The 26,179-nt window shown below is 32.8% G+C and overlaps 1 protein-coding gene across 1 annotated transcript in view; it reads right to left on the bottom strand.

Moving 5' to 3' along the window:
- The window catches only part of LOC139500622 (uncharacterized), a 41,181-nt gene that overhangs the window by 4,339 nt on the left and 10,663 nt on the right, over nucleotides 1–26,179 (bottom strand). Inside the window, exon 5 of the mRNA XM_071289373.1 lies at nucleotides 3,551–4,547. Coding sequence (XP_071145474.1) covers nucleotides 3,551–4,547 — 997 coding nt within the window. The remainder of the gene's footprint in view (nucleotides 1–3,550; nucleotides 4,548–26,179) is intronic.

The following is a 26,179-nucleotide window of genomic DNA, read 5'->3' as shown; positions in this document are numbered from 1 at the left end:
GACCCGGCCGCTTGAACTTTTGACGCATGCAACAATCACTTTTCCATTGTGGCGTCAGATATTTTGTTTTGTGACGTCAAAACTTTACGGGAACCTGTGTGATATCCAGTAATGGCGGACAAATAGCGATAAGGTGTATACTATTTCAACCGTCTTACACCGGAAAGGACGTCATTGTAAACTAGATTCCAAACATCTTTCTTATTTCATACAACAGTATACCTACCATGTTTAACGGGATATTAAACCTTTATTAAATAGTGACCAGTTTCGACCAAAATAAGCCTGAACATAATAATATTTATGTTTTACGCGGTGTTTCCTTAGCTTCTTCAAGACAACATTATGCAATTTACCAAAATTATCTCGGATATGTAGTATTGGACTTGGCAGACCGAAATAAGAAACACATAGGATCGTAAACAAATCTAACCTACCGATCATGTCGTCTAATTATAATATAAAAATATAATAAAATTTTCAGGGAGGCAGTCCTCATCAAAAGTAAGAGAAATGTTTAACGTGATTTTATTTTGATTGTTTACTCGACGAGTTTTTTGGAAAAATGTTGTAACGTCAAAGGTTATTAAGTTAACCATTACTATGTAAACTATAACAGTAAATGTAAAACAAAACAAGTCAGAATGTATTTGACATCACGGCAAATTTGTTATTTGTTGAACTAATATCTACAACCTGTTAACAAGGGGATTATCAAATGGACTCTGCACAAATATTTTGTGTGGCCACATTCGGTATCAGCAACATTCCAGCAGCACCTGCATACAGGTGCTGAGGTCACTGTGTCAATGAAAAGGAATTTTGAAAAAGAGCAACATCTTAAGTTGAATAGCTGAGGAGGGGAAAATATGTCAGCAACATGTATTGTAGAGATAGAAATGAGTTTGGGTCCACTGCGTTTGACATAGCGAGTATACGTAGCTCCCTTAAATGACGATTTGCTTCTTGGTTGTGGTTGATGAAATAGACACCACGGAAAATACAAAACGGGAAATTCAAATTAAAGACATTTGGTATCCATGTGAAGTAAACAGAAGAGTTATTCTGAATAAGAGCATTTCCACACAATCGCAATTTGGTGAAAAAAAATCACAGGCTTTTAGCAGTTCAAATAAAACAATTGTGACAGGGTAGTTGCGGATTTTATAAACAATTTCTTGGATAATCGAAGTTCAAAACACCCCTACCTCACTTTCCCACGAAGTAGGTGAAAGTGCCCTACTCGCGGTTGGGTTGGTTATTTCATCATGGCACGGCCAAGAAAACAGTCCTGTTTAAATTCTTTCTAAATGAAATATAGGAATACTTGTTCAAGCGAAAATTAGTTTATTAATTTGTATCATTATTTAATATCTCTGTATGATATCAATATATGTTTCTTACTTTCAACCTGTAAAGTTTGCCGAAGCATACATACACGGTAAAGGCCCCAACTCGTACTACCGTATTACATAGGATCCCACGAAAATAAACATATCTTCGCAAGGACCTCATCTGATTTTACTGTTTTGCGGTAAAAATGTATATGAAATTTTGACACGACCTCCGGAAAAAAAAGAGAAAAATTAAGAAAAGGCAATTAAAAATCGCTGGCAAAAGTAGAATTTTTTTTTTCGAAATCTTATATTGGTTGGTGAGCTATTATTGAGTCAATGAATAGAAGCTCGCAGATTGTAAGGGGTAGATGTATGCGGGTTTAGCTTAAAACTTTAATTTCTCGCTAATTCTACCACAAAATATTTATTTCTCACTACGCTTGGCAAGATATCTACATTGCACCCTCTCTAAAAGAATATTTCACTAATTTCGATATTAATACCTCAAAAAAAATTTTGCCTCGCTCCCCTCGGCGAAAATTGAAATGTGCGCCCCCCCCTAACCGAAAATCCTGGATCCACCCTTGGAAATGACAGACTTTGTTTTAACTATTTTGATCTGAGCGTCACTGATGAGTCTTATGTAGACGAAACGCGCGTCTGGCGTATAAAATTATAATCCTGGTACTTTTGAAAACTATTTGTATAGGTTACGTCCAAATAACGAAAATACCAAACAATTGTAGATTACAAGATCCTGTTAAAACACATGACACATCTGAAAACGTTTTTACATCATCAAGAGAAAATACAATAGATGAATTTTGTTCAGAACTCCAAAATATAAGAGATTTATTTAAGAACAGTTGTAAAAACATCTTAAGCAACACTGCAAAGAAAACACTAGCAGACGTTCTCGTAAAACACAAAGATGCCTTCGCTAGATCAACAACAAAACTAGGATCTTGTTCAGTGCTTAAACACAGAATAGACATGCACATGCAGCACCAGTCCGCCAACTTCTACGAAGGACAACACAAGCTTTAGAAAAGCAGACCATCTTCATCTGCCTGGTCATCACCTGTGGTTTTAGTCCGTAAGAAAGATGGTTCTGGCAGATGGTGCGTTGACTATAGGAAAATAAATGATTTGACCATAAAGGACGCTTATCCATTGCCAAGAATCAATTTGTGCCATGCTTGTCTGTCATCTGCAAAGATATTTTCCTGTTTTGATCTTCAAAGTTGAAATTAGCACATAGAGCTGAATGAAAAAGACAATGAGAACCGTGAGAAAACAGCCTTTACAACGAGATGCCTTTTGGTTTATGTAATGCACCGAGTACTTTCCAAAGATGCATGGAATTAGTATTTATTGGTCTTCAATTGAAAATACTTTTAATATATTTAGATGACATCATTATATTCAGCTCCAATTTGGGAGACTACTTCAAACAATTAGACGAAGTTTTGAATAGACTCAGAGATGTTGGACTGAAATTTAATCCTTATAAATGAGACCTTTTGAAACCAGAAGTATTGTATCTGATTCATGTTGCTTATCAAGATGGAATTAAACCGAATCTAAAAATAACAGAATCTATTTCAAGTTGGAAGATTCCAGAAGTTCAACAATTTCTTGGTCTTTGCAACTGCTATAGGCGCTTTAATTCACATTTTAGTGAAATTGCATCACCGCTGACTTAGCTCACAGGAAAAAAGGTCAAGTTTGTTTTAACAAAAAAAATTTGAAGCAGTTTTCGCTGAAGTAAAGACAATAACAATCAAAACCAAGGAGTAAACAAAGACTCATAACACCAAAAGACATTTACATCAAAAGTTATGAATAATAAATAAGAAACAACACAAACTCCACTAAAAACCGGGAGTTAAATCAGGTGCTCCGATAGGGTAAGCATTTTCTATTAATATTTGGTTTTCCTTGTAAATTATTTTGTAATTATTTTGGCCGTTAGTAATCTCAATTCAACATAATTTATGAGTTATTTCTTTTTATGCATGCAAGGGGCTTTTATAGCCAATTACTAGTATACAAAACAGGTTTTTCTCGTTGTTTAAGGCCGTATGCTGACATCCACTTCATTGCATAATTGTCTCATTTTCAATTCAATACATCATCCTTATTTTAATATTAATGTATAGAAGCAGAAAAAATTTCAACGACAAGATATAATGATACATTACATAAATTACCTGCACTTATTGATGGTATTGCCAAGGAAGACATCCCATTTAATGCAGCTTCAACGAAACAACATTCAACAGACTTTCTTAAAACTCTACAACACTCTGTCTTATCGTTATAGAAATGCCATTTTGGTCCAACTGTATGGATGACACACTTGTATTGAAGTTTCCCAGGAGATGTTGTGCAACAAGATCCCTCATTTATTGGTCCGTTTTGTTGAATGTAGTCATCACTCTCTTTTTCGAAGTCATATCCTGCAGCTGCTGCAATTATATAAGCAATACCGCCACCATGGTTTAAGTTTTCATTTGCAGCATTGACAATACAGTCTACATCTAAACTTAGAATATTTCCATTATAAACTTTGACAATTATTCCTTCAGAAGTTTTAAATGTCATTTCATTCTTAGGTATACTAGATGACCGTGTGAAATCAGTAGGTCTCTTGACTGTTGATTCTTTAAATGCAGGTGTCGGTTTGGTTGTTGCAGTTTTGAAATCGGCATCTGTTACAAAAACTCTGTTTCGTCTTCCTTTACCCTGCAGTTTTAGACCAAGAGCTTCTTCTGTCTTATGCTTTCCTTCTGCCAATGTTTCATATTTTGATGCATATAATGTAAGCATAAATTTATTTGTTGACCGAACAAAGTAAATATCCATGGAATCTGATAGAGTGTTTTGTATTTCATACAACTTATCGTCAGATATAACACTTGGGCAAGTAATGTCTGCAGAGGATAAAGATTTGATGAAGTCCATTTTGGACTTGAACTCAGACTGTAAATCTGCTTCTTTTTCAGTTGGATGTAAATATCTCACAAAAATTCCATCTCTGAAGTCAAAACGCCCAAGAAATATGAGACAACTGTGACAAAAAAATTTTAGCATTTGAAATTCCAAGTTGTTTAACGTAAACACTGCTATGTGTTCATCTGAAACTTCTTCTGATTTTTTTTCTTGCTGTTTTTGCGATCTTCTTTCACTCTTCTGAAACTTTGGTGTCTTTAAAGGAGAAAAAAAAGTGTTTATTACTTTTGTGTTATTATTCATCATTTGATACAATCAAATGGTTCATATTTCAAGTTATGTTGAACCTACTAGTATTTGAAACTGCATTGGACAGTTTTCAGTAAACATTAACATTGTTAATGCTAATTGAGTGCTTAAATGTAAATTTGAAATGTTTTAACTTTAATCAATTATTTTGTTGCACGTTATAGCTCGTTAAAGGTTTATATTTCAATGGTTGTTACATGCTAGAATCTGTGCGGACAAATTTGTATTCGTTAAAATATGATTATGTAGTTTCTACAAATGGTTTTTCTTTAACGATCAGCAAAACTATATAAAACACCTATTTCAATCAGTAAAAATTGTAAGATGATGCAAAACGTCATGATGAACTGGTTAGGTTTAAACAGGTCGGGACCACTACCTTATATGTAAATGCATGAATTAGCATATTTATGTCCTCGCACATGTAATTGTTTATTTACGTGTGACGCTATTTATTTTTATCTGGGTTTTTGACCAATCCAATAAATGAGTAACAATGCATGATGAACTACTACGTGTTTACAATCAACCAAACAAGCGTGTTATTTAAAGAAATACAACACATTTTTTCATGCAATGCTGGATTAACAATATCGCTTAGTTTTTCATTTTTTGTATGCACATTTATAGTTCATGATAATAAGTATTCGTTCCATGCTCAGATTAACGAAAAGTTGTTTCTATGAGAAGAAACTAGTGTTTGAATTACCCGATGTACAGTCATTATGATTAAAAAGTAATTTAAATTGAGGACACAATGTGTTTATTTCTTTGTTTTAAACAACAAGGAATATTTATCAATCGGGGCCAATTATAGCCGATTATACGATATGGGTATTTTTCATTGTTGAAGGCATTACATATGCCTATCACTTAACTTACACCTACTTCATTTGAGCTTAAATGGGCAATCATACCACATCTCCTTACTTTTGTATACAAACATTTTTCAGAAAGATCGATTTTCCATTATGAAATATATTTACTAACGTCTGTAGAACACTAAGATATATTTTCATTTTGAGAATTTAAAAGGTACAGAACATGCACAAAACCTTTATCATCCATCATATTTCATCGAAACTACAAGACCTTTTTAGATTCTTGTCTGACAGTGTTAAAAAAATCTATAGGTATAATTGATTTTTGACATATTTCTGTATTTGGGACTTTCAAACTTGTCATTTTGTTCTGAAGGTAGTGAAGCAGCAACTGGTGTTTCATTTTGGTTTTCGTCTTTGCAAAATTCGATTTTTTTCTAATTGAGACATTGGATTTTTTTACGGACTCGTACATTTACCAACCTTATTAAAACCATGAATGATGGTATACATTTTATGTGCGACAAGGTGGTAGCATTGATATATTTTGTGAAAATCGCAGCGTTGGAATAAAGCTAATATATTTGTTTTATTTATTGGATACATTTCTTCTTCTTTTGTATATAATTAAATAAAGCCGTTGGGGTTTTTTTATGTGTTTTTTTTTTATTGTTTTACACATATCATTTTTGGTCTTTTTCATGATAGCTTACTTTTTTAGCATTGAACCTAAAATTGCTTACTTTACAAGAGCGTGTCTTGGATGGAAAGATGTCTCACTTGGCACTCATATCTCGTCTTTTTTTTCTATGACAATAAGTATTCGTTCCATGCTCAGATTAACGAAAAGTTGTTTCTATGCGAAGAAACTAGTGTTTGAATTACCCGATGTACAGTCATTATGATTAAAAAGTAATTTAAATTGAGGACACAATGTGTTTATTTCTTTGTTTTAAACAACAAGGAATATTTATCAATCGGGGCCAATTATAGCCGATTATACGATATGGGTATTTTTCATTGTTGAAGGCATTACATATGCCTATCACTTAACTTACACCTACTTCATTTGAGCTTAAATGGGCAATCATACCACATCTCCTTACTTTTGTATACAAACATTTTTCAGAAAGATCGATTTTCCATTATGAAATATATTTACTAACGTCTGTAGAACACTAAGATATATTTTCATTTTGAGAATTTAAAAGGTACAGAACATGCACAAAACCTTTATCATCCATCATATTTCATCGAAACTACAAGACCTTTTTAGATTCTTGTCTGACAGTGTTAAAAAAATCTATAAGTATAATTGATTTTTGACATATTTCTGTATTTGGGACTTTCAAACTTGTCATTTTGTTCTGAAGGTAGTGAAGCAGCAACTGGTGTTTCATTTTGGTTTTCGTCTTTGCAAAATTCGATTTTTTTCTAATTGAGACATTGGATTTTTTTACGGACTCGTACATTTACCAACCTTATTAAAACCATGAATGATGGTATACATTTTATGTGCGACAAGGTGGTAGCATTGATATATTTTGTGAAAATCGCAGCGTTGGAATAAAGCTAATATATTTGTTTTATTCATTGGATACATTTCTTCTTCTTTTGTATATAATTAAATAAAGCCGTTGGGTTTTTTTTATGTGTTTTTTTTTATTGTTTTACACATATCATTTTTGGTCTTTTTCATGATAGCTTACTTTTTTAGCATTGAACCTAAAATTGCTTACTTTACAAGAGTGTGTCTTGGATGGAAAGATGTCTCACTTGGCACTCATATCTCGTCTTTTTTTTTCTATGACAAACAAGGCAAGTTTTAGAAAAAAAACGTAATCATTATAGGTAATATGAAACTCACTATGATCCAGAGAATTTAAATAATTTGAGATATTGCACAAACGTCAATAGGACAGCAGCCGAACGATGAGAATACCTCTGAGGTATATTTTGGGATAAAATTAGCAACAGACGGACATTATCGATGGTTGAGACTTATAATACAAACTATGTTAAGCTATTTACGTCCCGCTTTAATACTATAGTAACACTTATTTTTAGCATACTGAATATTGTGGATCTCTTACTTTTAGTTCAGGTCCTGATGAAAAAGTTTACACATCCAGTACAGATAGAAGTGTTTCTGTGTCAGTTTTCATGTTTTTCGAGGCAGAAATGTTTTTGGAATGACATTATACAGGTTTAAAAGAGCTAAAAAATTGTTCATACTAGACAGTGGTCAATTCATCTAAAATTTCACTGTTTCACGCCGTGAAATAATTGCACAAGGACAATGCATAACAATGGAAAAAAACCTGTTCAACTACTTTTTTCATGCCGAAAAGAAAGTCGAATCGTGAAGCCCGTAAACAATATTTTTTTAATCTGAGCAGGCAAATTGAAGATTATGTAATAAATTTTACAATAAACATATTCGCAGAACAAAAACATTTATTTTGAGAGTCCCAGACAGTATATTAGTTGACAGTTTTCTCACTAATTCCACGTGTTTTCAAGTACTATTAACTCGTAGTAGCCCACAATGCATTGTAGTTCATTGAGCCGATTGGTCAGTTTTTCAAGGCCGTATTGGCCTTGTGTTTGGGAAATTACTATGCAAATATATTCTGACGTCAGGAAATCTAGAGTTCTCGACCTGTTAAAGGGACACTAGCTACGAGATATATATATAAATCTAATATATAGTGGGTTTTTTTGTTTAATCATTAATGAAAGTGAAAAAGTGAAATAAATTTAACAGCCATTATGGTTCAATTTTGTCAAAATAAGCTAAAAAACATTGATGATGAATTATTCACTTGCAAGTGAATAATTCGACCTCATTAAATCCGTATTCATGTGAACGTCAATTTAACCCCTTAGCTAGAGATGGATTACACGTGATTTGCATTATTCAAAGGTAAAGAATGTCAACATTGAAAGTGAAACAAAGGTACTATATTTATGTTTACATAGCTGATATGGTCAACTCGGTACTTAACTAGATGCATATGCATGGCGTCAATGCACACGAAACGAAGCTACCTTAGTCTTATCATCCCAATGCCCTGTGAATTATTTATTTTAAACTTTTGATAGTTTGGATGGATGTTTTACATTGTTATAAATCAAATTTGTGAATTTGAGTCAAATCGGTGAACCTGAATTTGACAGCTAGTGTCTCTTTAAATAAAACATGTAACTAGATATACAGCAGTAAAACGTTTTTACCGATACAAATTTGAATATGTGTGTAGTTTACGTTTATGTCTTTGACCTTTCCAGTTTGACTGCTCATCATAATTTGCTACAAACTGCGATGGCGGACAAAACAAACGCATCATCAGAAAATTAAATATTATAGTCACATTTATATTTATGTAGGACTCCGAACCGCGATGGTTACGCTGAGGTGCGATGGTTTGACGCTGAAGTGCGTTTTTGATCACGCTGAAGTGCAATGGTGGCATTGTGACGCTATCTTGTTTATAGTTACGCCGAAGTACGATAGTGGTAACGCTGAAATGCGATGGGTTACATAAATTGCATATTAATAGTGTTTTTCAGTCCACCTGTCGATTAAGCAGTAAATATCTGTGCTAGAAGAAGCTTTCTTGTGTATTAAGTAATTATAAATGACCGAGAATATTTTCAGTAATGCATAATTGTAACATTTAAATTTACTCTCAGACTTTGGACAAAAAAGTTAACATTCATTCAATCGTTCTAGCCACTACATGCAAACATTGTTTTCCAATGACTGATTATGTGATATCTGCTTAACACGCAATATAATAAGTACCTACTAAGCTTATCACCAGTATGTGGCTTTTACTGCAACTGGACTGAGAAAATATGGACTGTTTTTGTATATCCATCATGAATTCAAGTTATATACATTCTTAATACTACCGTTAACCCTCTTAGTGCGTAGCTAAATTTCAAAACATTGTCCAGAAACGGGTCAATTTCAGTAAAAAAAAACAAAAACAGTAAATTGTTATTCAGTCTTGTATAACAGCATGTTAACTCAAATAATTGAAGAATTACGAAACATAAGGTATAGATGTTTATTTTTTTTCAAAAAATAACGTTATTTATATGACATGACGTAACGTCATAATGATGATCACGTCACGTCCGAAGGAAGTTTTGCGCTATTCAATTAGTCAAGCACTTTGCAGTGTTTTGAAGAAAACTTTCAGTTTTTGCAAAAAAAGCACTATACTTTACAAAATTTCAAGTCAGATTAACTTATTTTCGGTTGGTCATCTTAGATCAAATCAAATATTTCATTGGATAAAGCACAAATAAAAAAAAAGATGGCATTGCGTATTCCAAGTGTACTTCAACAAACATGACATATACAACATGACAAATAATGTAAATAAAACATAATGCAAAATAAGAGAAAATTTATTATATGCTGTATCTATAACTACAAGTCTATTTTGTGTATAGTCCTTCATTTATTTATGGTAGACTAACTGACACTAAGCATTGTTTTGAACTTTAAATTGTCGTTTTCTCATTGTTAATTTAATGACCGTACGGTTTGCCTGTAATTACAATGTACTTATATCCACTTCATTTGAACTTTGGTGGATAGTTGTCTTATTGCCAATCATACCACATCTGACATCTCCTTTTTTTTATATTCAAATGCTTGTCTCATATATTTACAAATTTGGTTGGCATCAGCCATTTTATTTTGAGTCAGTAGTTAAATATGATACTGATTTGACAACATTAAATTTAACCAATTTTTGAAAACTTAAACAAAAATTCTCCCGAAGGTTTTTATATTGGGGACATTATAAAAGAAATGCGCACAATATTCTGCGTTATCTCCGCAAAATTTACAGAAACTTTCAGTTGCTAATGCTTTATGAGGGAGGCTAGGCCTGAGGAGTCCTGATCCCGAAATCCCGGGCTTAAAAACCCGAAGTCTCGAAATCCCGATCCCGGAGTCCTGAAAAAGGTCCTATCCCCCTCCTTTATGTAAACTGTCTATCACCCCGTTTCAATAGGAAGTGATTGTGCACTTATTTTTTATTCGTAAGAAGTAAGCTGTCATATTTTGGTATAACAAAGCAAAGGTAAGCTTTTTAGTCAAACGATTAGCAAGTTATACAATTCAATCTGAGTTGAATAGTGCTATGTTATTAGGTTAACTATGCTCAAGTTGATATAATGTTATAAAGGATGTATGTGCCCCAACATAAATATCGTCACACCTAAAAACAAAACCATGTTATTGGCTTAACTATGACGCAATTAATTTTCAGCCTTAATTTCTGAAGAAAGACACATTAAAGATTAATGGTGTTTATACATGCACACTTTATATCTTTTTTTTAATAGAAATGTTTAAAGATGCCAAAAAATAGGTCAATGCTGTGAAATGTTTTGCTATGTATACTGTAAAATGGATCTGTTTCCGTAAATATTCTCTATCAGTGATACACTGTAATCGTCTTGTTCCCTTTTCTGTGAAGATGATGGTTGCACCGACTCTAGTGTCATCACTTTAACTATTTCTTGTGTTTACTACTGTTTTTCTTTTCTAAGTTATACTGATGTTCAGTAGTTGTCGTTTGTTGGTGTGGTTCATAAGTGTTTTTCGTTTCTCGTTTTTTTTATAGATTAGACCGTTGGTGTTTCCATTTGTTTTGTTGTTTTAGGTCCTTTATAGCTTGCTGTTCGGTGTCAGCCAAGGCTCCGTGTTGAAGCATGTACTTTGACCTATCATGATTTACTTTTATAAATTGTGACTCGGATGGAGAGTTGTCTCATTAGCACTCATACCACATCTTCTTATATCTTTTCATATCATATTTCATTTTTCATATTCATTATCATATCACATTAAAGCTTGAAGATTGACAAATCCAAATCAAACACACATTTTTACCTGCATGCTTTCTAATTACTACCATAAAATCCCTTCTTAACTGTAATATCATTGCATACCTGTTTCTTTTTTTTTAGGTTCGGTTCTATTATTTTCGTTAATAACTGCTTAATTTCTTTGATTACTATTGTTCAATGGTATATTTATACTATTTGTAAACATCAATGTGTATAGATTTTTGGATAAATAATTAGAGGGCCCTTCCGAATTTATATGCGTACTTCCATCTAATATTTACACATATTTAGAAAAGATCTTTTATTACATCTTTCGATTTTTATCACCCCCCCCCCCCTTTTCCCCCAACTTATATAGCACGTGAAGTATACTAGGAAAAACATAGATTTTTGTTTAAAGCACCGTATTCAGTATCAGCATGATATATCATTATATGAGTTTTAAAATTGTTTACTGGTCTATAAACATATTATGGTGTTACTTTATTGAATAAATGTAAAGGAATTTCAAAATTTGCCGTTAAAAATGTGAAACTCTGATCTTCTATTGGTATAAATACAGTTTCAATGTGGTGTATTAGTCATCACAATCCACGCGTTATAAAATTATATATATAATGAGAACACTTGTTCCGAAAGGTTGAAAGGCAGGATATAAAAAAAAACTATAACACAAAATTGATTAAGTAAGACATAAGTTTTCAGCAGCAAATATTTCAAAAGGTAACAACATTCGTCAAACAAAAAATGACCGGAAAAATAAAGATAGCACACTCTTTTGTTTAAGTCCCAATGAGTCTCTAATTCAGTGGTTGTCGTTGGATCATGTCTGTCACATATGTTTTTCATAAACTACATATGATATGTACATTGTTATAAATTATGCCGTTAGTTTCATGTTAATTTTACATTTTTTTTCATGTCGGGGCCTTCTTTAGCTGACTTTACGGTAAAGGCTTTTCTCAGTTTTTGACTGATTCCTGCTTCTAACGGGTTTTAAATAACTCCATAGTATCTATCCATTTTTGCACATACACTAAAGTTTATAATAGCTAATAATGCATAAAAACATTTCAATTCAGAATGCTATTTTATACCAATTTTACACTTCGGGTCAGTAAATTAATTGTAGACTTATTCTATACCAACGTAGACTTTTTCGTTGTTTAATTAATTTGTTTTTTTAAAGAGGTAAGAAAACCAAGGCAAGCATCAAGTTCAAGACTTAGTATATATGTGTCCCTCCAAATCTAAAAGAGTTAAGGACATTTGTTTTAAATATTTATTTATTGTTGGGCACAAGAACTACTGAAAACCAATTAGCAAATAGTTTTGTTTGTATTGCTTAATGGTCATTTGATGATGTGTTTTTTCCTTCTGTTTTATACTATGATTCTTTTTTTTATCTTATCAATAAAAGCATACAAATTGTTCATTCTAAAATTTGATAGCGTTATCATGCCGTCAAATCAATTACGACGTCGAATGACGTCAAATAATATATGACGTAATGAGGTAAAAAAGAAAACAACAACAAAAATAATAACCACATGATGAATAAAATATATAAAATGTATTCAATAATTGAAGGAAATGTGTTTTTTTTCAGAAATATTACGAAAGGAAAAAAATAACCATTTTTTTACACAAAGGACATATATGTCCTTCCCGCAGTAAGCCAGGGGAGGACACATATATATGTCCTTCCCGCAGTAAGAGGGTTAAAGTGAAATAATTAGAAAACATGTGAAATTGAGCCTCTATGTAGCTTATCATGTTTCGAAATTTACAGATGTTTTTTTTATTTGTAATCTTTAACTTTATATGGGTACGCTGATATACTCTGCGTGTGATGATATTACAGTACATGCATGGTAAGCTGGGACTGAAGTGAGAGTACTTTTGCACATATACTAATCGCAGATGAGGGGAACAAAGTTAAGTTTTTTTTTAAATAAACCCTCTTAGTGCGTAGATAAATTTCAAAACATTGTCCAGAAACGGGTCAATTTTAGTAAAAAATACCAAAAAAAAAACAGTAATTTGTTATTCAGGCTTGTATAACAGCATGTTAACTCAAATAATTGAAGAATTACCAAACATAAAGTATAGGTTCTTAATTTTTTTCAATAAATAACGTTATTTATATGACATGACGTAACGTCATAATGATGATCACGTCACGTCCTAAGGAAGTTTCGCGCGATTCAATTAGTCAAGCACTTTGCAGTGTTTTGAAGAAAACGTTCCGTTTTTGCAAAACAGCGAGCTAGCACTATTCTTTACAAAATTTCAAGTCAGATATATTTATTTTCGGTTGGTCATCTTAGATCAAATCAAATACTTCATTGGATAAAGCACATGAAAAAAAGATGGCATTGCGTATTGCAAGTGTACTTCAACAAACATGACATAGTATACAACATGAAAAATAATGTAAATAAAACATTATTTACATTTATTATATGCTGTATCTATAACTACAATAAAATTTTGAATAGAAATGGGGAATGTGCCAAACAGACAACAACCCGAACATAGAGCAGACAACAACAGAATGTTACCAACAGGTCTTCAATGCAACGGGAATTTCCCGCACCCGGAGGCGTCCTTCAGCTGGCCCCTCAACAAATATATACTAGTTCAGTGATGATGAACGCCATACTAAACTCCAAATTTTACACAAGAAACTACAAGTTAAAATAATACAAGACTAACAAAGGCCAGAGGCTCCCGACTTGGGACAGGCGCAAAAATGCGGCGGGGTTAAACATCTTTGTGAGATCTCAACCCTCCCCCTGTACATCTAGCCAATGCAGAAAAGTAAACGCATAACAATACGCACATTAAAATTCAGTTCAAGAGAAGTCCGAGTCTAGTGTCAGAAGATGTAACCAAAGAAAATAAACAAAGTCTATTTTTTGTATAGTTCTTCCGTTATTTATAGGTAGACTAACTGACACTAAGCATTGCTTTGAACTTTAAATTGTGGTTTTCTCATTGTTAATGACCGTACGGTGCCTGTAATTACAATGTACTTACATCAACTTCATTTGAACTTTGGTGGATAGTTGTCTTATTGCCAATCATACCACACCTGACATCTCCTTTTTCTATATTCAAATGCTTATCTCATAATTATATTTACAAATTTGTTTGGCATTTTATTTTGATTAATTAAATATGATACTGATTTGATAACATTAATTTTAACCAATGTTTGAAAACTTAAACATAAATTCTCCCGAAAGGAAATGCGCACAATATTCTGCTTTATCTCCGGAAAATTTACAGAAACTTTCAGTTGATAGTGCTTTATGTAAACTGTGTATCACCCCGTTTCAATAGCAAATGATTGTGCACTTATTTTTGATTCGTGAGAAGTAAGGGCTCATATTTTGGTATAACAAAGCATATAGTGGAGCGGCGGAGCAGACAATTTCAGAAATTTAAATTACCTAAATACCTCATGGACTTTTAATAGCTCGTTGGAAAGTTGCAATCGTGTACTTTTTGAAAATATGTGTCGTCAATATGAAAGCTGGTACCATTATGCCGAAAATCAAGGTCAAAGGTCATCACTTAAAAAATCCTATTTTCATCTCGAGAAACAATACCATTGATATTTTTCAAAATTAATAATCTATTCAATAAATTAAATGAGTATTACTATGTATCAATGTGTTAGTTCATACAACTTTGTTTTTTTATTTGGACTTGACGTCAAAAGAACGTTATATTTAACTTTTTTGAAGGTAGTCCGTGGTATACAAATTTTAAAGCCTAATAAAAATCAGTATTTGAAATTATTCAAACATTAAGACGTGAACGTTAATTTTGGTACTAGTATCTATGATGAGTTTAATTTCATAAAATTGAAACGTGGGACAAAAACCCCATAATAAACCAAAATAAAACTATCAAATATTGTAACAAAAACTATTTTCATGATATTTCATCTGTGTCATCAGCTATGTCAGCGGATACTGACTGGACATTATTACAATTTCCTACATTTTGGCAAAAACCAAACAAACCCTACAATGATATTCACTTTTCCCGTTGAAATCAACAAAATCTAATACACAACAATACCAAACAATATAAATTAATCACAAAGCTTCGGAAATTACAAAATGAACAAGAAATATGCTTGAAAACGACTACAATCAACCTTCGAAAAATTGCTGAATGTTGGACTATAAATAGAAACCACAACAATGTCGGTAAATTTGTGACAAATATTCGGACTTCAAATCTCAATAAAAAGCCGATATTTAGCCAAATATTTATCTTATAAAGAATTTACTGCAAAAAGTAAATCGAGTCGATTGAAGTATTATACGACGGCTTTATTGTTGTGCCTTTAAAATACAACTATACTGCACGTGCAAATAATGCTAGGTGAAAAACGATGATTTTTCACTGTTATTTTCAACCATTTTCAGATGCATTGTGCTCTCCATATAGGACTTTTTAAAAATGCTCTTAAATTGTATGAAGTTCAAGAATAACTATATTTACCAATTTCGTTCACAAATTATTTTTTAGAACGTGTTTGATATGAAATATGAGTACCGAATCAGCAGTGGGGTATACGATGCAAGTTGGGTAACGTCAGTTAAGGCTATTTTTAACGTCATTTGTACCACATTTATTTTGACGACAAACATTTTTCAGAAGTTGAATAATCGATAGACATTTTAAGCCATTAAAATCCCATGAGGTATTTAGGTAATTTAAACTCGTTAACTAAGCAACTTTTTTAACTTTCGCCGCTCCACTAATAGGTAAGATTTTAAAAGTCAAACGATTAGCAAGTTAGGTAGCTACCATTTGATCTTTATGTGGAGGCTAGGATGAAATTTGAAAAAAAGGCAGGACAGGAGTTTTGAGTAAAAAAAAAAAAGCAGGATGACAAATTTAAAAAATAAATGTCAGAATATAAAACTAAGAAAAAAAAGGCAGGACCGAAAAGAGTGAAAAATAAAAAGGCAGGAGAGAGATTACAACTAAAAGAAAATACAGGACAAAAATGTTCATCCTACCCCCCCCCCCCCCCCCTAAAAATCAAATGGTAGCTCCCTTATACAAAACAATCGGAGTTAAAGTTATAAAGGATGTATGTGCCCCAACATAAATATCGCCAAACCTAAAACAAAACCATTTTATTGTCTTTACTATGACGCAATTAATTTTCAGCCTTAATTTCCTAAGAAATATACATTTAAGATTAATGGTGTTTTCAGATGCACACTTTATATCGTTTTTTTGATAGAAATATTTAAAGATGCCAAAATATGTCAATGTTGTAAATGTTTTGCTTTGTTTACTTTAAATGGATCTGTCTCCGTAAATATCCTCCATCAGTGATACACTGTAATCGTCTTGTTCCCTTTTCTTTGTAGATAATGGTTGCACCGACGCTAGTGTCATCACTTGAAATATTTCCTGTGTTTACTACTGTAATTCTTTTCTGTTATACTGATGTTCAGAAGTTGTCGTTTGTTGGTGTGGTTCATAACTGTTTCTCGTTTTTTTTTTATATAGATTAGAGTAAATAAGACCGTTGGTTTTTCCGTGTTTTTTTTTTAACACAAGAATTGTTTGGGGCCCTTTATAGCTTGCTGTTCGGTGTTAGCCAAGGCTCCGTATTGAAGCATGTACTTTGACCTATCATGGTTTACTTTTATAAATTGTGACTCGGATGGAGAGTTGTCTCATTGGCACTTACACCACATCATCTTGATATATTTATTATGTCATATTCATTATCATATCACATTGATGCTTGACGAATGACAAATCCAAATAAAACACACATTTTTACCAGAATGCTTACTAATCACCACCATAAAATCCCTTCTTAACTGTAATATCTTTGCATACCTGTATTTTTCATTCAGGTGTTGGAATCTGTGGATGGTGTGCGCTATTAGATATATTTTTACATGTTTGGTTTTTTCTGTTTCTTATTTGTTAGGTTCGGTTCTAATATTTTCGTTAATAACTGCTTAATTTCTTTCTTTCATCAATATGTATATATTTATAGAATAAACAAGTGTGGACACAGATGAGTGTGGATAGTATGTTTGGATGTTTGACAGTGTCTTATGACAAAAGGGAGTTCTATGTTTTCCTATATGGTGTTATTAACTGTGTTGCACGATGACAACCAACCTGAGCATTAGGAGTATAGTTAATTTAATATTTAGTGTTTATGTTCAAGACGGGCATGGAAGAGACAGTAATTACATTAGTTACCAAATGATTATGATAGAATATGTTCCACATCTTTGATTTTGGATACATTTTGTAGATAGGAGAGCAACACATTATAGGTTCATTTTTTCATGTGTTTTTTTTTCGAAATGGGAGATAATATATAGATTTGATAACATGATATAAGAAGCCTGTAATTCAATGGTTGTCGTTTGTTTGTGTGTTACATATTCACTTTTCGTTTATTTTTTGTACATAAATAAGGCCGTTAGTTTTCTCGTTTGAATTGTTTTACATTGTCATTTTGGGGACTTTTATAGCTGATAATGGGGTATTGGCTTTGCTCATTGTTGATGGCCATATGGTGACCTGTAGTTGTTAACTTCTGTGTCATTTTGGTCTCTTGTGGAGAATTGTCTCATTGGCAATCATACCACATCTTTTTTATATGTATTGGCTTACTATTTGTATGGTTCTATTTATATTATTTTGTGGTGGATCATCAGTATCATTAGTTAAATTTTTTGTTAAAATGTTCCTCAGATTAGATTTTTTTTTTTTAGTAATGACAATGCCTGACATGATGCTTGGGGCTAGATGATCTAGGAAGTAAACCTTTGTGCTGATTTTTATCAATTCTTTGATAATATGTCCTCCAAATCTGGTCGAGGCAAAGAAAAGTTTTGACCAATATGACAATAATTTCACCAAAAGAACCTTTGTGAGCATGCTTCAAAGACTCATAACTGCTCCAAAAGTAATCTGATAGCATTTCAAGCATGTCAAGTGGATATTATCAACAGCTACTTAATTAGTCTTAATACATGTATGTCTAAATCTCTACAAAGTAATAGTATTTAAAAGGTTATGCAAAATTATTCTCTTTTAATTTTTTTGTTGTGATATGGATACAAATATAAGTAATACATGTACCAATACAGTATTTGTTTTGGTATGGAAGTGTAGTAATTAACATTAACTGTAACAATGTTAATTCACGAAAAATGTTGAACATGTACAATGAAATATAGTTTTAGAAATCGACTCGGCCAAATAGGCCTTATAATTTTTTTAAACATTAAATTGAAGGACCATTTACACTCAGGACCGAGTCATCAGTAGGCAGAATAGATGTATTAAAACAACCTAGCATCAAATTGCTAGTAGTGGGAGTAGCATTGTCGGGTAAATTTGGTCTTTTTTTTTTTAAATTTGGTCAATCGACATACATTTGTATAATGTTTGGTTCAAGTCAAAATAGAATGCTTTTATCTCCCTATTACTCACATTGTACATAGAGGTGATACTTCTTTGACACATCCTTGTTATAGAATAAATAATTAGAGGGCCCTTCCGAATTTATATGCGTACTTCAATCTAATATTTACACATATTTAGAAAATATATTTTATTACATCTTTTGATTTTTATCCCCCCCCCCTAAACTTATATAGCACGTGAAGTATTCTAAGGAAAACATAGATTTTTGTTTAAAGCACCGTATTCAGTATCAGCATGATAGATCATTAGATGAGTTTTAAAAATGTTTACTGGTCTCAAATTTAAACATCGTAAGGTGTTACTTCATTGAATAAGTGTAAAGGAATTTCAAAATTTGCCGTTAAAAATGTCGAACTCTGATCTTCTATTGGTATAAATACAGTTCCAATGTGGTGTAACTTCGAGTCATCACAATCCATGCGTTATAAAATTATATATATAATAAGAACACTTGTTCTGAAAGGTTGAAAGGCAGGATACATAAAACTATACCACAAAATAGATTAAGTTAGACATAAGTTTTCAGCAGCAAATATTTCAAATGGTAACAACACTTGTCAAACAAAAAAATTACCGGAAAAATAAAGATAGCACACTCTTTTGTTTACGTCCCAAGTCATGAGTCTGTAATTCAGTAGTTGTCGTTGGATCATATCTGTCACATATGTTTTTCATAAACTGAATTGTTATAAATTATGTTAGTTTTCATGTTAGTTTTACATTTTTTGATGCCCCGCCTTCTTTAGCTGACTTTACGCTAAATGCTTTTCTCATTATTTGGCTGATTTCTGCTCCTAACGGGTTTTCAATAACTACATAGTATCTATCCATTTTTGCACATAAACTAAAGTTTATAATAGCTAATAATGCATAAAAAAAAAGGCAAAATGCAATAATGTCTATTTTATGCCAATTTTACAATTCGTGTCAGTAAATAAATTGTAGACTTATTTATTTATTAAATACCAACGTAGACTTTTGCGTTGTTTAATTAATTTGTCTTTAACATCACAACGTAATTAAAACGTTTAGCTGATTTTACAGAGTTATCTCCCTGTAGTGTTAGGTACCACCTTAAAATTACCAATTCAGAGACAAAAGCCCAACAACAAGTTGCCAGATTGGTCTGAAAATTCAGGGCAGATAGAACAATTTTATCTACAGCAGATTTTCTCTAAATGTTTTAGTTCAGAGATTTGAGCCAAAAACTGCATTTTACCCTATTTTTAGTCATGTCGGCCATCTTGGTTCACGGGCGAGGTCATCAGACACATTTTTTAAACTAGATACCCTAATGATGATTGTGGACAAGTTTGGTTAAATTTGTCCTAGTAGCTTCAGAGGAGAAGATTTTTGTAAAAGATTACAAAAATTTACCAGAAGTTGTTAAAAATTTACTATAAAGGGCAATTTCACCTTTTGGTGTCAACTGTCCACTTTGGTCATTTGACTTATTTGTAGATCTTACTTTGCTGCACATTATTGCTGTTTACAGTTTATCTCTATCTATCATAATATTCAAGATAATAACAAAAAATGGCAAAATTTCCTTAAAAATACCAATTTAAATTAGGGGGAACAACCCAACAACGGGTTTTCCAATTCATCTGAAAAAATCAGGGCAGATAGTTTTTGACCAGATAAACAATTACCCCTTGTCCGATTTGCTCTAAATGCTTTGGTTTCAGAGATATCAGCCAAAATCTACATTTTACACTTATGTTCTATTTTTAGCCATGGCAGCCATCTTGGTTGGTTGACCGGGTCATCGGACACACTTTTTAAACAAGATACCCCAATGATGAGTGTGGCCAAGTTTGGTTTAATTTGGCCGAGTAGTTTCAGTGGAGCAGAAGATTTTTGTAAAAGTTCACGACGACGGACGACGGAGTGATGAGAAAAGCTGACTTGGCCCTTCGGGCCAGGTGAGATAAAAACATAACGAATGCCAAACAGACACACACATTATATGCAAAGTACGCGCAACGGAAACGTACCGGACAAAACGGATTTCAAACGGTCATCCAATCGAACCGCATTAAACGGACACCTAACGCAGGCGTACTGGATAAAACGAAAAAACAACAAGATAGGTACATAAATTAAAGGCGGCAAGTTTACGCTTTCTATAAATCTGTTGACTGCTTCGCTTTATACTAATTTAGCGTAATATCAGTGCATGGGGTTGTTGTTTAATATTGGATTTTATTAACTAGCTCTGAAGGCGTGCCTCTCACTCAAGAGGTGTGCCTAGATTGGTAGAAGTTATAAAATACAGATAATGCATTGTTGTAAACATTGTATATATAGGTACATTGTTTAGCAAAACCAATCTAATTAAAATTAAATCCTTTAATTGCTCCTGTTCTGATATATCGCGCATTGATGCGCGATATATCAGAACAGGAGCAATTAAAGGATTTAATTTTAATTAGATTGTAGCAAAACAAATCGAACATATCGCAGATAAACAAAGCAAATAAACACGTTTTGATAATTGATATTTCAATATTGAATTTCGGTGGTCAATATAAGAATGAATTGATGACAGTTAATCGGAACAGAAATACATATAGTTAATTGTCCGGTATTTGATGGCTTATCCTCATATTAGAAAGGTATGTAATTAGTTGTCTCGTTTAAACCAATAGCTGTTAATGTATCTCTTTCGAATCATAAAGCAACCAATCAGAATCAATATGTGATAAGTACGTATTTCAAGATGGCGTGTGTGTAAAAAAAAAACTAATTGCTTCGCATCGAAGCACCAAAAATATGTGACACATATAAACAACATACACATGACCTTAAAACAAAGTTTCCGTGTAACTGGTTTCAGTTTATTCTTTCAAATGCTTCCAACGTGTAGGGGTGGAAAAGGAAGAGGAAAAATTGTCTCATTGACTTCTCCTTTCGATAGCTAGCCTCCTAAGAAGGGTATTTGAGTATGTGATTAACTGGCCATTTGCATAGTGATTATTTAAGTACCAGACCATATGTTTCATGATTATTGATAATGTAGGACTTTATTTTTGATTATTTGATTATCTTGTTTAAAAAAATATTTAATGATTATATTGATAACACACTTGTGATTATGTGATTACTTGGACACCCCGATTAAGTGCCTTGTTTATATTTGCAATATTTAGGTTTAGTCTGGCCTGAATAAGAACTGCTTGAAAGGGAAGACATGCTGTTACTCAAGGACCCATCATGAATAATACACATTCATGACTCTAAAAAAATCTGACATACAAGATATTGGCATTTCTGACGTGAAATGTTCAATGGGCATTTACTAGTATCCGTTTTACATTCGGTACGTGCTCGTAATATCCGTTATTCTTCGGTTCATGTCAGTTTCACATCCGTTCATCATCCGTTTTAACCTTTATACATAAGGTAGCAGTCCGTTGGTGAATTTGTTTACCATACCTCCAACTGATATTTAACGAAAAAGCAACGGATACAAAACGAAAACAAAACGGGCGTCGGCTGATAAAACGGACTCTGAACGGACATGCAACGGACATGGGCGGACGTTTAACGGATAAGAACTGATGTGTTACGGAAATGAACGGATTGGAAAACAGTTATTCGTTCGGCGTCCGTTAGCGCTACACAGTAAGATGTAACCATGGCTTTTTATTAACACAATCGTAATGTTGTAATGTTGCTTTTGTTACAAATTCGTTTGTATTTGAAAGACAAAATACACGCAATGTGATGTGAGAACTTCAATCTTAAATCTGCAAAACTCTGAAAGTAATTTAAAATTTATTCCATTTTTTTTTGTGCTTGAAACCACACTTTGATGTTTTTCAGAATTACCACATACAGGAGTAGAGCCGTTAAGGGCTGATTTTTGCCTCAAATTTCAGTTACAGTTGATGAAAGATTTTGGACACTTTTAAAACAATAAGTGTCTACTTCAGTCGATTCAAATAGTTTATGTAAAAGATTTCAACAGATTTAGTCTTTAAAGACGCTCTTATTAAATCTTAAAATGAAACCGTCTAAAATTTAACCCACATGCTAAAATTGGGAAGATTTCAGTTATTTAGCATGACTTATTGATGGTGTTACCAAGACATGTTTATTGTATTGTAAAAACAAGAGTGCACACGCTGAAATGTCTCGCCTTCTTTAGTAATCATTCATATTATGTTGATAGTCCTAAATATAAAGCTTTATTACAACTGTCCCATATACTTAACATTAAACAAGAAAACTAAACATTGACCAATGAACCATGAAAATGAGGTCAAGTTCATATGAACCATACCAGGCAGACATGTACAGCTAACAATTCTTCCATACAACAAATATAGTTGACCTAAAGCCTATAGTTTATGAAAAATAGACCTAAACACAAAATCTTAACATTGAGCAATGAACCATAAAAATAAGGTCAAGGTCAAAATAAACCATATAATTGATTAGTTGCACATAGTATAAGAAAACAAGAGAAAAAAACTGAAAAACTTAACTCTAACCACTAAACCATGAAAATGAGGTCAAGGTCAGATAACACCTGCCAGCTAGACATGTCCACCTTACAATCATTTCATACACCAAATATAGTAGACATGTTGCATACAGTATAAGAACAAGAGGCTCTCAAGAGCCTGAATCGCTCACCTTAATTATTTTGGTTAAATCTCTCATCAATGATTATTTTGGCTTTTCAATTTATTTAAATGTTCTTTGATTCGTCCTATTTTCTTCAAAAGCAAAAAAAAAAAAATCATTTTCTCCTATGTTATATTTTAGCCATAGGAGCTATGTTTCTTGACATACAAGGAAATAAAATATAAAATTTATACTAGATACCCTGAAACTCATTTAGCCTAAGTTTGGCTGAAATTGATACAGCAGTTTCAAAGGAGAAGATTTTTTAAAGTAAGTCAACATGATGAACAAATTGTGAAAAAAGTCTTTAAAGAGCAATTACTCCTTAAGGGGTCAATTGACAATTTTGGTCAAATTGACTTATTTGTAGATCTTACTTTGCTTAACATTTTTGCTATAAACAGTTTATCTGTATCTATAATAATATTCAAGATAATAACCAAAAACTGCAAAATTTCTTTAAAATCATCAATTCAGGGGCATTATACCTGAAAAATCAGTTACCCAATTCGGCTGAAAATTTCAGGACAGGTAGACCTTGACCTAATAAATACTTTAACTTCTTGTCTTATATGCTCTAAATCCTGGAGTATTTGAGATATAAGCCCAAAACTGCATTTTACGCTGTGTTATATTTTTAGCCATGACGGCCATGATTTTTGACGAAATAGAAAATAAAACACAAACTTTATTTTATACACCCTACTGATCATTCAGTTGAAGTTTGGTTGAATTTGGTTGAGTAGTTTTAGAGGAGAAGATTTTTTAAAGTTAGCAAAAATGATGAACAAATTGTGAAAAATTGTCATTAAAGGACAATAACCCCTTAAGGGGTCAATTGACAATTTTGGTCATATTAACTTATTTGCAGATCTTACTTTGCTGATCATTTTTGCTGTTTACAGTTTATCTTTATTTATAATAATATTCAAGATAATGACCAAAAACTGCAAAATTTCCTTAAAATTACCAATTAAGTGGCAGCAACCCAACAATGGGTTGTTTGATTCACCTGAAAATTTCAGGGCTGATAGATCTTGACCTAATGAACATTTTTACCTCATGTCAGATTTGCTCTAAATGCTTTCGTTTTTGAGATATAAGCCAAAAACTGCATTTGACCCCTATGTTCTATTTTTAGCAATGGCGACCATGTTTGTTGATAGATCAAAACTTCGGATACAATTTATAAACTAGATACCCTAAGGAACATTCAGTTAAAGTTTGGAAGTATTTGGCCTAGTAGTTTCAGAGGAGAAGATTCTTGAAATAGTTTACGACGACAGACGACGACAGACGACGGACGACGACGGACGCCAAGTGATGAAATAAGCTCACTTGGCCCTTCGGGCCAGGTGAGCTAAAAACAGACAGGAACAATGAAAATGAGGTCAAGGTAAAAAAAAACCTGAGCGACTGACATATAGATCATTAAATATTTCTGATTTATTGCACATATAGTATTAGAAAAAAGACCAAAACTCAAAAACTTTACTTTCACCACTGAATCATGAAAATGAGGTCAAGATCAGATGACACCTGCCAGCTAGACATGTACACCTTACATACACTAAATATACTAGATCTATTGCTTATAGTATCTGAGATATTGACTTGACCACCAAAACTCAACCTTGTTCACTGATCAACGAAATGAGGTCGAGGTGAGATGAAAACTGTCTGACGGGCATGAGGACCTTGCTAGGTACGCACATACCAAATATAGTTATCCTATTACTTATAATAAGAGAGAATTCAACATTACAAAACATCTTAACTTTTTTTTCAAGTAGTCACAGAACCATGAAAATGAGGTCAAGGACATTGGACATGTGACTGACGGAAACTTCGTAACATGAGGCATCTATATACAGAGTATGAAGCATCTTCCACCTTCTAAAATATCAAGCTTTTAAGAAGTAAGACAACGTCGCCGCCGCCGCCGTCCGATCACTATCCCTATGTCGAGCTTTCTGCGACAAACGTTGAAGGCTCGACAAAAAAACCAGCCCATATTCATGTAACAGAAATACAGTAAAACCTGCTCATTGTAACACAATGTGTTACAGACTGTATCAATATTTAACAAGGTGTATTCCGATCTAAAATTATTAATAAAAGTACATGTAGCTTCCATACATTTATGGTCCATGTGTTCTGCTAATTTTAATTGCATTCTGCGTTGCCAACTGCCTAACCTAGTACATGCATTATTTAATAGCTAGACTACTCTATAAACTGTTGACATTTATGGCTATTGTTGAAAGCTGAACTATATAAGATCCAGCTTTGGACTCGAACATAGGACGGATTGGTACAAGAGATTCGTACAGATAGATTCCGCCAAGGTCTCCCCCCCCCTTGTGGGTAGGCTGGAACTCATGCGCTTAATATCCGAATGAACTCCATTAGGACTGAACAGTTATACCACTATACGATCACGTGCCCGTGTGATGAGTTATTGAACATTCGAACAATTCAACTTTAAAGACAGTTTGTGAACATTGAACATTTGAACTTTCGAAACATTCTTGACTTTGTAATTACATAATAAAATATATTTATCCACTTACTGACTTCGTAACACTCAAGAGACCATCTATATTAAGCAAAAGCCGGTGTTATAAGACCATACATTTTAGATCCCTCTGTAGTTCATTTCATATAAATTGAACCTGTCTTAGGATACCACCTTTTTGCTCTCCCTTAAGTGGTCTCTAAAAACAGCTTTTACTATATTCT

This window comes from Mytilus edulis, chromosome 13, assembly GCF_963676685.1.
Source record: "Mytilus edulis chromosome 13, xbMytEdul2.2, whole genome shotgun sequence".
In the NCBI taxonomy this organism is placed as follows: Eukaryota; Metazoa; Mollusca; class Bivalvia; order Mytilida; family Mytilidae; genus Mytilus; species Mytilus edulis.
This window is presented reverse-complemented; position numbering and strand designations above follow the sequence as displayed.